At 40.5% G+C, this 12,231-nt stretch overlaps 1 protein-coding gene and 1 long non-coding RNA gene across 4 annotated transcripts in view; one reads left to right on the top strand and one right to left on the bottom strand.

Moving 5' to 3' along the window:
- LOC121504970 overlaps positions 1-12,231 on the bottom strand; it is a 100,254-nt gene that overhangs the window by 70,491 nt on the left and 17,532 nt on the right. The gene's annotated exons all lie outside the window — the stretch shown is intronic.
- Positions 991-11,498, top strand: LOC121504959 (cytochrome c oxidase subunit NDUFA4). Its single transcript, XM_041780079.1, has 4 exons — positions 991-1,124; positions 5,721-5,806; positions 8,967-9,030; positions 11,389-11,498. Exons 1-4 carry the CDS (start codon positions 1,083-1,085, stop codon positions 11,443-11,445), a joined length of 249 nt encoding a protein of 82 aa, XP_041636013.1. The 5' UTR covers positions 991-1,082; the 3' UTR covers positions 11,446-11,498.

Below are 12,231 nucleotides of genomic sequence, written 5' to 3'. Positions count from 1 at the left end.
GTGATTTTGAAGAGGATTTCATTTTGAAATTCCCATCCTTAATCACCTTTGCTTTTAGCATGCCTCATTATTTGGGCAAGGAAAGCCCTCCAAAGTCATAAGGTCATCCTTTAATGCCAAAAGTTGATCAGTCCAGTGATTGTTGAGCCATTCCAGTCTGGATCAAAGTGACAGATGGACCGATTGGCCCCCTGGAGGGAAGACACTTGCTCTCGAAAAATGCAACCTCTTTTCCTCATCCACTTAGGCATGATGAATGATGAAACACAACGGGCACCTTAAGTAAGGAATAGTAATGACCTCTGCATTTTGCATAGCATAGCATTTTGCTGTTAATTACATTAGGTTGCTGTTAAGGAACCTGAAAGGTCTGCAGGCGCTGCATCACTAGCTAATCAATTGCCATTATCATGTACTGTACAAAGGTCTCGACCCATGGGATGCGTTGGATGCTGCTATTACTTTTCTCCTATTTACACTGGGGATGCTCTGCAGAAAGGGCGCTGTTAAGCTGCAGCAGAGGGATGCTTTAAAAGTTTGTGAGTGACATTATCCATAAAAATAGCATCTTGTTTTTATAGTGGTGACATTATAACAGGGAACTTTCCAACAGAATGGCTGCTCTCTGGGTGTTAGGTCTAAATATGAGGCCATTACAGGATATTTTTAAGGCTGCACTCCTGCACTTCCATGTGAAAATGTTAGAAAAATGTTAGTGTGCTTCATTCAGAGTTTTAGGACCTGCTGTTCAGTTGTGTAACTAAACACTTTAGAACACGCAGTGCCCAATGAGTCTCAGTGGAAACAGAGACTGTACTCAACAAATGTGATTATGAGGATTAGTTCTGTCTCACCCTGTCTCCCCCCCTCTCCCCCGTCCCCTATGACCCTCAGTCAATAGAGGGAGGGAGAGAGCATGTGAGGAGAGTTGGCAACAGGTTTCACTGCTCTAAACAACAGAGTTTACTTCAGCTCACAAACAGCTCCGTTATTCTTTTCAATGGACACATTAGCCAGACTTTAACGGTTTTCTGTACATCTTTTATTCTTTGATTTGCTGCTCCATTTGGAAGATAGCAAAGATGATAAGGACAATGTTTCTACATGCGAAGAAGCATCCAGGGGTAGGTGGCATTACAGTTATGCTTGGAGAGGGCTCTGTGAGTGTTTCTAGTGGGGGAAATCCACATTTCTTTTTCAGAAATGCCACACAAAGGGCCTTAAAATTTTTATCTTTAATTTCTGCTGTTGTTTGAAAGCAACATGTAAGGACATTTGCATTTAAATATAACTTTAATTTCAATTAATATAGACATAGGTATGGAATGTCTGGTTTTCTTTCCCAAAAAGTATGTACATATGCAGTGAATTCATCTTATATTCAGTGATGTGATGTGCATATGACATGAAAAAATTCTAATTCTAAATAATAAAAATTGCATCTACTTAATGAGGAAACTATGGCAGACTGATAATGAAAATGATGACTGAAACAGTGTGATTTAGGTCATACATTTTATATCATCAGCAGGATTTCCTATTAAAAGCTCTGCCAGTTTAATGACAACCTCAAGAGGGAGCTTAAAAGCTGATAAATCAAATATTTACATTGTAAATAAATACATTTAAATGCTGATTTGATTGTCTGAATCTTTGTACTGTACCTGTATTGCTGGCACGTTAATTTGCTTTTTCCCTGTCGTGAGGCACAAAAAGAGAAGGAAAGTAAAGACACTGAAGCTGTCAGTGCTTGTTTTTCCTCTTGCCTTAGAGCTATGTGGAGGGTGACCCAAATTCATGGATTGACAGAGTTGGCTTGGCAGAGCACCAAAGAAGTAATAAGGGCAGCAAGAGTATCGAACTCCAGCGAGTATAAAACACTTCCTATATCGGTCAGGCTGAGTGGTAGAAGGTGAAACAAACACTTGTATAGAAGAGAAAGAAGATATCAGCACCAGGGAGTGGACAGCTCCCTGCACACAGGCCTGTCTGTGTGTTAACTTTACTGTGTTGATGTAGTTGTGTGTGCCAGGCTCGTGCCAGTCATCAAAGCCAACCTGCTTCTGAGTGTTGGTGTGTGTTTAAGCGTGGCTGTTTGTTTTCTTTAATTAACAAAGCTTATGGCCTGCCGTCTGCTCACAATGTGTCTTTTGTACACTTTTGTACACTCACATATGCATGTGTACTCTGAAATCTTGATAGCCATTGTGAGTATTTTTGAGGCTAACATGTAGACTTGGTTTATAAGAATACAGCAAGTACTAAACTGCTATAGGTGAGCTAGCATTACTGTAAGATAGTTACCCAAATATAGTAAATATACTCCCCTCCAAAAAGACTGGAACAGTAAGGAAATTCCTTTATTTTTTAGACTGAAGATATTTGAATGAATATGAGATCAACAGTTCAGCTTTTATTTCCAGGTATCTACATTTGGATCTGATACAAACATTAGAAAAAGGCATTATTTGCAACAGAACACCAAATTTTTAGGTGCGCAAATGTACTGGAAGTAGGCCACAGTTTTCTTTTACCAGTGTATGTGGCAACATTAAAGTTGAGTGGATGGCATGTTAAGAAAATAAGACATCAGCTATACCATAACACTGAATAGTAGAGGGTTGCAAGCAACCAAAAATGATCTGACAAATTCACCTTATTGGATAATTCTTTGCATCTCTCATATTTTTACTGAACAAAACACTCACAAGATATCTGCATTTGAGTAAATTTGGGCTTTTAAACTCACCAGGAGACCGCCATGCTTTTGTCTGCACTGGAAGTGTGACTGGCCAGAGCGCTTCTCAGCAGTACCTATGAAGTAATCGGCTGTTTCAGACTGGCAACGTGTTATCTGTGTCGGCCTGCTGTCAAAGCTCTGTCATTGCTCCTAATTTTTACCTTTATAAACCTCTATACAAGTGAGTTCCAACTGTGTTGGAAGCTTTTCAAAATAAAAGTATTATGTACAAATAAAGGGAGTTTCTGCAGAGGGAATGCTAGAGTGGGCTTTTACTTTGAAAAGCACAAACCAAAAGTGTTTTTGTACTGTGTTTATCGTTACCTACAACATATTGTGGTGTGGAAACAGTAAGCTTCATAAATAGTAGAAGTCTGGAGAATAACTTTATTGAACAGTGACTTCACAGTACCAGTACAGACCAAAACACGGCGGCCTCCTGGTGAGTTTATCAGCTCAAATTTACACAAAATGCCAATGTCTTGTGAGTGTGTTGTTCAAAATACATATGAGGTGCAAATATCTATACAGTAAGGTGAATTTGTCTGGTCATGCAGGGTTCCTTTTTAAAACAAATCTGTTCACTTAAAAATCCAAAATTATTTCAGCTCTATTTTTGAGTTCATAGTACACATTTTTAGTTTCAAGTAAACTGTCCTCAATCATCCTAAGTAGCTTTTGCCATTGTACTCAAAATTACTTGACAATCATCCTTTAATTTGTTTTCCTAAAATGCCTTTGACTATTAGACACTTTTGCACCATGAGTGAAGCTACTGACTCAGTTAGTACAACTACAATACACAATGGACTGAACATAATGGAAGAGGGCTTTCTGGTTCAATGTTCAACTTGTAGACACTTAAGCCGGCCAACCTTATGTGGCATACATGTTTAAGATTAAAGCATGTGATAGAGGGCTACATTCAAATGAGCATGTGATTCTCAGTTTTGAACCTGTAAAAAAATGATTTTTCTAAAAGTAGTATTGAACACTTAAAATAATGAAGTTAGCAGAAGAAATATTAAGCTAGTGTAACTGCAGCAAATTTAAAAGAAATACGTTGTTTGAACTCACAAAAGTCAAGTTTAGTTTACTTGTTGTTTTTGAGGCGAGTTTCCACATTTTTTGATAAAACATTCTTTAGAACCCTTTGAGGTATTTTCTTCAAACTTTGCAGAAATGTCCAACAAAAGAATAACTCACAATATTTTTTTATTTTTTAATTATTTGATTTTGAAGGTCAAAGAACAAAGGTCAAGTTCATTGATCTCATTGGTCATCCTTGGATTTAAAACACAATATCTCCAGAACTATTTAAGGGATTTTATTCAAACTTTGCACAATTTTTCATTCTGACTCAGGGGGAAATTGGATTGGAGGTCAGAGGTCATAGGTAAAGGTCACTGAACTTCATGTTCATCCCTTGCTTGTGACTGTTATAGCTCATTAAGGGAATATCTTCAAATGTAGTACAAATGTCTACTGATGAACTGATTTGATTTTGACAGTCTAACGTCAAAGTCTTTGGCCATCATGTTCACTCTGTGTTTGTAGGATTTCTACAAATGGCACGACTGCAGAAACCATAGCACGCCGTCTTCTTTAACCCCTGTACTGTCACTGTGTGGAAACTGTAAACCTCACAGAGACTTATAGCTACCAGGAAGTAGTTGTAGTTACTTGTTACAAGCAATGCAGGCCTTATTTTGGCCTTGATATCCTGAAATAAGTTGTACCTGATATTTTCAAATGGATGTGACTTATAACAACGGTAATTTGTTGTTTGACAAGAAATTAGAAAAATGTACCTGCCAAGATTTGAGTTGTTGCATTGTAGGAGTTTAGAAATACAGCTCATTTTGACTTGAATGGATGAAGCCAAAGGCACGCTACAATTTGATTCTGGAAAAAAAGAATTAAGGAGCCCTAGACAAATAACAAAACAACTGTTAGCTGTTTCCCCATTCAGACTTAACAAATCTGTGACACGTACAGCAGCTTGCTGTCAAACTGCATTTTGAACATTGAGATATCTTATTTTTCCGCTGAAAACTTGTCAAATAGTTGTTTCTGGGGGGTTTGAGCATGTAGCAGAGGGTGGAGGATTTTCTTCATCTCTCTACAGCAGCTTTAAGGTAGTACATATCAAAGTTTTAACAGAAGACATTCTCCTAATCAACTACAAAGCAAGTGGCAGTGCAATCAGAGAGAAGACAGATGTCTGGATACAGCTGAGCAGAGACATCCTTCAGTTCAACCTGATCAAACTGTCATCTCTCTACAGCTTCACTGGATCTGTGTGGGCTGAGAACAGCTGTTCAGTGGTGCTGTGACTCACTCTCCCTCTCTCTCGTACACAAAGTATCTTACAGCAAATATGTGGCATTAAAGTGTTGATGAATAGATGCAGCATGGTGAGAGGATTGATGCAGCTAAGCTACGGCTGTTTAAGATGACATATCACATTATCCCCCTGTCCCCTTAATGTGCTTTTCTATTTTAATTCCTGTCATCAACACATCCCAGAACATCACATGAAAGTGTGTCTGTGTGATTGTTTGAGAGCGTGCATGCTTCCAGACCTGCGTGTTTGTGTGTCTCGCTCTGTGTGTGTGCGTGATGCTGTCGCTCGCTCTGACAGGTATAGTGTAGAGGAGAAGAGGCTGGTGCACAGACACGCAGCGGCTCTCTCTTCCACCGCGTCCTTGCCCGTTCAACCCAGGCTGACAGCAAGCCGCCGCACACATGGCCTGGGCCTCATGCATATGGAGGAGGGCAGGGAGAGGAAAAACAGGAATAACAACTACCTGTGTGTGTTTGTGTGTGGTTTTCTCACAGGTGTATGTTTATGGTACATATCACAGCCAAACACTTGATGGAATCTGTTTGTTTACCTTCATGAGTCTCGGTGGTCTGAGACTAACACACTCCTCCTCTCCTCTGCCCTCTCTCCTTTCCTTTCTCCTCTTTTTCACAGTTAATCCCTCAATTTATCTTCCTGACTCTGGGCATGACAGGGGCCACTCTTTACCTGATCCGTCTGGCAAGAGGACCCCATGTCACGTAAGACTGTCGCCTGTCTACTCTTTAGTTACTGCACTAATCCACTGTCTGCTTTTGTTACTCTCAAACTTTATAAAAACTTGTTTTTGAGACATCTTAGCCTTTACTGAAATGACAGCTGAAGTTCGAGTTGAACTAGGGATGCTCTGATCCAAATTTTTAAGTTCTAATACCAGCTCAATACCTGGGCTTTGGGTATGTGCTGATATCGATCTGATATCAGTGTTTGATTTATAACCTGTATTCTTGGATGATACTGGAAATCATCCATGTGTTAAGCCTGAGATATAATCACTGTTAAAGGCCACAGACACCTGCCAGTTGTTAGGAATTGAGACCATGGTTGGACCTTTTCTCAGGATTGTGAAGGTTTGTTTGACCAACAGCTCCACTATCCTGTTAATTTTGTGAAACATGTTTTGGTAGAGGACTTCTTGAACACATACAGATGCTACCATTCTCCTTTTTAAAACCAACCCTACCCCATCAGAAAAAAGTTACATCAGCTTATTAGATTGGCAATCAGATGAAGTAAAAAGTTTCAAGGCTTATCCATGATTACAAGCATTCCTTGTTCTTATATCTGAGCTCACATGACATGCCACCTCCTAAATTTGAAAGTGTGGCACAACAGCTAAGAGCTGTTGATCAACATACAGTACACCAAAGTGCCAGAGGTGTAAAAAGTACACAGCTATTGTACTCAAGTAAAAGTACAGTTAATCCGGTTAAAATGTACTTTAGTCAAAGCAAAAGTACTGGTCTATAAATCTACTCAAGCAAAACTAAAAACTATTCAATTTAAAGTTTACTTTAAGCTCTGCGTACTGAGTATCTACTGAGGTGTTGTACGGCAAAATATGATCTTTCCATATTGGCAAGAACAAGAAGAAAATAAATCTCCAACCAGGTTGTTCAGTTAAAGTCAAATACACAGCAATATTGACAGTGATAATTCAACTCATATAGAGTTAAATTTAACACCATAAAAGTGTCTTATTGGTCTACACAACATATACACTCACAAGTCACTTTATAAGGTACACCATTTAATTGCTTGTTTATCCTCAATGCATTTAGGCAGATGTACCACTCCTGTCAGCTAAGAACTGGAAACTGAGGTTAAAATTTGCACAGGCTCACCAAAACTGGACAATAGAGACGGGATAAACGTTGCTTGGTCTGATGACTCTCGAATTCAGCTGCAACACTCAGGTGGTAGGGTCAGAATTTGGCCTAAACAACATGAAAGCATGGATTTATCCTGCCTTGTATCAATGGTTCAGGCTGGTGGTGGTGGTGTAATGGTGTGGGGGAGATTTTCTTGGCACACTTTGGGCCCCTAAGCACCAAGTGAGCATTGTTTAAATGCCACAGCCAACCCGAGTATTGTTGCTGACCACGCCCATCCCTTTATGGCCACAGCAGTAGTTTTATCGGAACTGGATAGCATATCTTTACTAAAAGAAGAGCAAAGAACCCCAGTAAAGCTTGCTGCTCTTCACCCACCTGGCTTCGGCCTGAATTTGATTTCCCAACTAGCTCCACTGATGTTGAATAATGATAGTAGCTGCCTGTTGAGCTCACCAGACTGTGCATGCCTATTGCATCGTTATGTCTTATAGCTCTGATTTGCATGTTAGGAATGTGACAAGACAGAACATTTATCCAATGACCTTCCAATAATTCCATGCAGTGAGTATATGAAACAGTCCTTCTGGCAAGTCAGGTTATCTATAGTCTATAAAATCGTCATTGACATTGCTTCTTATTTCAGCAAGACAATGTCAAGCCACATTCTGCATGAGTTACAACAGCGTGGCTTCACAATAAAGAGAGTGCAGAAACTAGACTGGCCTGCATTCAGTCCAGGCCTGTCTCCCTTTGAAAATGTATGGTGCATTATGAAGAGCAAAATTTAACAACAGACATCCCACACTGTCGAGTAACTTGAGGTTTATACCAGGCAAGAATGGGAAAGAATTCCACTTTCAATTCTTCATGACCCTTAGAGTTTTGTTAGAGGAAAAAAGTGATGTAATGCAGTGATAAACACGCTCCTGTCCTAACTTTAGTGAGCATTAAGAGCTTTTCTTTCTGCTGAATTCAATTAAACATAGGTAGGGGTTTTTAAAATCACTGTATTCTGTTTTATTCATATTTTACACCATGCCTCAATGTTTTTGGAATTGGGGTAAAGATTTGAACTGAAAATAAATTTTCAAACAGATTTTGACCCTTGTTATATCATGAAATGTCTTAAAAAAGGCCTTAATACTAATCCAAAGAATGTGCCTTATTACAAACGAAAGTAAAATCAAATTCCATTTAAAAAATTCTGGACTCAATAAGCAGACAGTTGCATTTGGATTAGAATGACTCTAATGCTATGCATGATGTGAGAGCACTACATTTGTAATCAGAACAAAGCTTTCTTAATCAGCTACATGCCATGTGTTAGAAACAGTTCATAACAAACTCAGCCTTTTGTAACAAATGGTTAAATTCAGAAGCTGTAACAATGTGAACCCAGTGACTGCCCATAAACAGTAAATGTGTACTGTTCATGTCCTATTTCTGGGCCACACAGAGGCTCTTGTTCTGGGGGTCAGCCATAACGCCTGACCTCATCACCAGCTGGGGATGAGTGCTGTGGTCAGTGGTTTCCTCTCCCTCAGAGACCGGGCACTGTTTGTGGTAATGGAGGGAGAGGGGGAGACGGGCCCGCGCTGCCATCAGCATCCCGGTCTCTTTGTTTGTGAATTTGCCGCGTGATGTGCTGCCAGAGGGGAGAAAGAGAGAGGAGAGGAGGAGGACGAGGGATGGACGGACACAGTGGAGTGCTGCAAAATTCAGTCTTTGGTTAATGAACAGACGAGCACTGCCAAGTCACTGGGCTGAGTTCACCTCATCTCATAATCACCTCGCTTGGGTTATTTTTTCAAATTTGTGTCTGTATCCGCCATCTCCTTTCCTCTTTCATTGTGCTCCTTTGCCTTATTTTCTCTTCTGTTCAGTGACATCTTTATCTCTTCCACTTGTCTTCCTTTATTTCTGAATCTTCTAATCATCTATCAATTTGCCTCCATCATGCATGTTCCTTATATCTTCTCTTTTTTTCTCCTCATGCTGCATTCCTCGGATCTTTCCATGTGTGCAGCCTCTGGGATAAAAAGAACAACCCAGAGCCCTGGGCCAAGCTCGACCCAACCTACCAATACAAGGTACAATTCCCTTCTTCACACTATCAGGAATCTAATTGGGATTACACTAAAATGCAGGACACCCCTCCCCTTTCCCTACCCTCAGAATGTTCAGTGAGATTTATTAAGGTAGTATGAATGAATATAGCAGCATGCAAAGACAGAGAAAGCGCTGTTGACTTTATTAAACAGTTATGAGTGAGATTTTCTCCTTTTCGATGAAACTACAAAGTCATTAAAACTAGTTACAGCCTCCCTTACAAAGTAACTCCAAAACAGAACACTAAGTGCTTTATACTTTATAAACACAACATTGTTTACTGGGCTGGTAGCTGGCTGGTGGGGGGTTGCACAATAAGGTCGGGTTAATTTGCTATATTTTAGTACATTTACTTGGCGAAGTACACAAGCTTCATGTCACCCCTGCTTCAGTCAGACGTTTTGTTACTTTGATCAGCATTCTGCCACTTCGGGTCCTCACTAAGTATTTTCGGCGGAGGGATGCTTGCAGCCTATGTTGACTTCCAGAAGGTGTTTGAGCACGGATTTTCTCTGGAGAATTCCGGAGCTAAACGGGATCCCCAGTTTGCTTGTTCAGCTGATGTCTTTCCTTTATTCTGGTAAAGAGAGTGCTGTGTAGAGACATGGCACCACCTCCGACTTCTTTACGGTTGATTCTGTTGTAAAGCAGGGGTGTGTCTTGGCTCCTACACTCTTCAGTACCTGTGTGGACTGGATAATGGAGTGGGTAACAGGGGAAGTCAACTGTGGAGTGTAATTTGGCGATGTCCAGATCGCTGATCTGGACTTTGCTGATGCTGATGTGATCCTCACAGAATGTAGATGTCCTTGTGGGGGCGCTGAACTTGCTGAGTGAGGAGGCTGAAACGTTGGGAATGCATGTCTCCTTGTCAAAAAGCTCCAAGTATTCTGAGATGCCTGGCTGATGGCCAGAGGAGCCGACTGGACTCCTTTGTGACGACTTATCTTTGGTGCATTTTTGTTTATTGTGGCAGTGGCAGCTGCACCAGAATAGTTTTGGACCAACCAACATAGGCACTGGACACGCTTTCCCAGGCCTGACTCAACTCTAGGGATGAGTATCCAAATACAGCACCGTCTTCTGATACCTACAGGACAGAATTACAACACAGATATTGATACTTCATTACGGACCTCAGCAGTAGCAGTGATTCACTGAAGGGGTCAGCTGGTAAGATATCTCAGGGATGGGGCATGGGTTTTGTGCAGGCCTGAACGATGGCCATCAGGAGGCCAGAGCAGTCCAAGACAGAGGTTAATGCAATGAAGTCCCAAAAAGACATATGCTCCTATGCCTGACCTGCTTCCTGGTATCCTCCTTTATTTTGCTTCACAGCATATTACCCCCTTCTTTGGATACAGAGATATCCATGATTCTTGTTGGTCACCTTTGCATGTCAGGAAAAAGGTCATTCCAAAAAGACCCTGATAAATCACATCTGCAAAATACACGTCATCAGGCCTTCTGACAACATCATCATCATGTTGGCCAGGAAACTAACTTCAACATGTCCCTGAAAATCTCACATCCATCATCAGTCTTAAAACCAAAATAGTTCTGATCCAATGCTGGTGAAACAGTCTTGAATCAACATGGCTGCTTCCTGGCTCTCTCCTGTCCAAACAAAAGAAAACAAAGTATATTTGAAAGCAAATTAAGGCAGATGGAACCAGGAGCTTTTAGAGAACCACAATAATTTGCTTTACCTCTTGAACAAGGCCAGAGCCACAGAGAAACTAATGAAAATATTAACAATGCTGACCCAAAATAGAGCAGAAAAACAACCAACTGACAGCTCCCTGTAGAGGAGACGAGCATGATGTGTTTTTCAGAGAAAAAGAGGATTTTTTGAGGGGTTTCAAGGCTGCGTTGCTCACCAGTGGAATGAAAGTCGCTGCCGACAAAAGGTCAGGACACGGCATGTTTAATTCTCGATAGCAAGGCAAAGGTCTCCCATCGAAATTCCACTGAAGTCCAAACAATGATCATAATGAGGAAGGGAGAGTGGGAGAAGGGTGGGAGAAGCAGGGAGGCAGTAATATTAACAGCAGACCAATCAAGGAAAATATACAGGGAGAAAAAAATCATGGCCAGTGCACAAATGTGTGATTTTTGGAAGGGGTTGAGGACCACATGCATAATGTTGCAAATATAAATAAAAGTAAATAATCAGAAATATTAATATTTCATGCATTTATTGTCTACGCATTTGTACTAGAGTTTGGAAAAAATGTTGAGCCTTGTCTCTTTTTTCTCCATGCATTCTCCTAAAGACAGCACTGATGATTTTAATTTAAGCAAAGCAGATTTAAATGTATTCCTCCTGCCTTCCACAGTTTATTGCCGTCAACACGGACTACAAGACCCTCAAGAAAGAAGGCCCTGACTTCTAAAGGTCCTCCACACGACTACAAGGGCACCAACTTCGGTCTGACCTCAATCTGTCACCTCAGAGATGTGAAACATCTTCCTTTAACACTTTCTTTGTCTAACCTCCTGCTGAAAAGCTCTGAATTAACACTGTAACTTTATTAACAACACTATTAATAAAAAATGAATGAGACAAAAGGCTCTTGAGTGCATGACTGTGATTTTAAAAACTACTTTAAAGTGCCACTAAATGTCATGTGAGGATTATTTGCCACTTACTTCAGTGGTGGATATCAGCAGCACTGCTAAAAGCTAAGGTATAATAATGGTAGCCCATGTATACCTGCTGAGTATTTATATTCCCTTTTTTCTCTTAAAGATAAACCAATAGATCTGAAACAGACTATTTTGTGCCTGTTCAGCAATAATCAGTGACTAGCCAGTCCTCACAAATACAGCTGATTCTGAGCCGAGCATCGATCAATATACATGGAGAAGTTTAATGGTGTGTGCACAGTGACACAAACGCGGATGTCACTGATGTTACAGCCACTCACAGAAGCTAACATGCCCACAGTGTGGATGTGAGGTGTCTGTCAGCATAGGTGAGAGCTCTGACACACATTTGAGATAAAGACAATTTCATAGCTCCTCTTAACTGAAAGAAAAGGATCTGCACATTGTCTATCATGCCTGTCCTTCTGTCTGTCTCAGAGAGGGAGTACTGCACACTAAAATACTATTTAGATGACATTCTAGTGATATTCTTTAATTACAGCAGGCGCTTAAATGATAAAATGTCAGTTTCA

The sequence above is a fragment of the Cheilinus undulatus genome, linkage group 3 (genome assembly GCF_018320785.1).
Source record: "Cheilinus undulatus linkage group 3, ASM1832078v1, whole genome shotgun sequence".
Taxonomy (NCBI): domain Eukaryota; kingdom Metazoa; phylum Chordata; class Actinopteri; order Labriformes; family Labridae; genus Cheilinus; species Cheilinus undulatus.
Note: the sequence above shows the minus strand (reverse complement) of the source record. Positions and strands in the feature narration are given on the sequence as shown.

Excerpts from the sequence above, each read along its gene's own strand:
- LOC121504959 (XM_041780079.1), top strand. The coding sequence starts at position 1,083 with ATGATAAGGACAATGTTTCTACATGCGAAGAAGCATCCAGGG. Across the intron at positions 5,807-8,966 it reads GCAAGAGGACCCCATGTCAC|CCTCTGGGATAAAAAGAACA; the intron begins GTAAGACTGTCG and ends CCATGTGTGCAG. Across the intron at positions 9,031-11,388 it reads ACCCAACCTACCAATACAAG|TTTATTGCCGTCAACACGGA; the intron begins GTACAATTCCCT and ends TGCCTTCCACAG.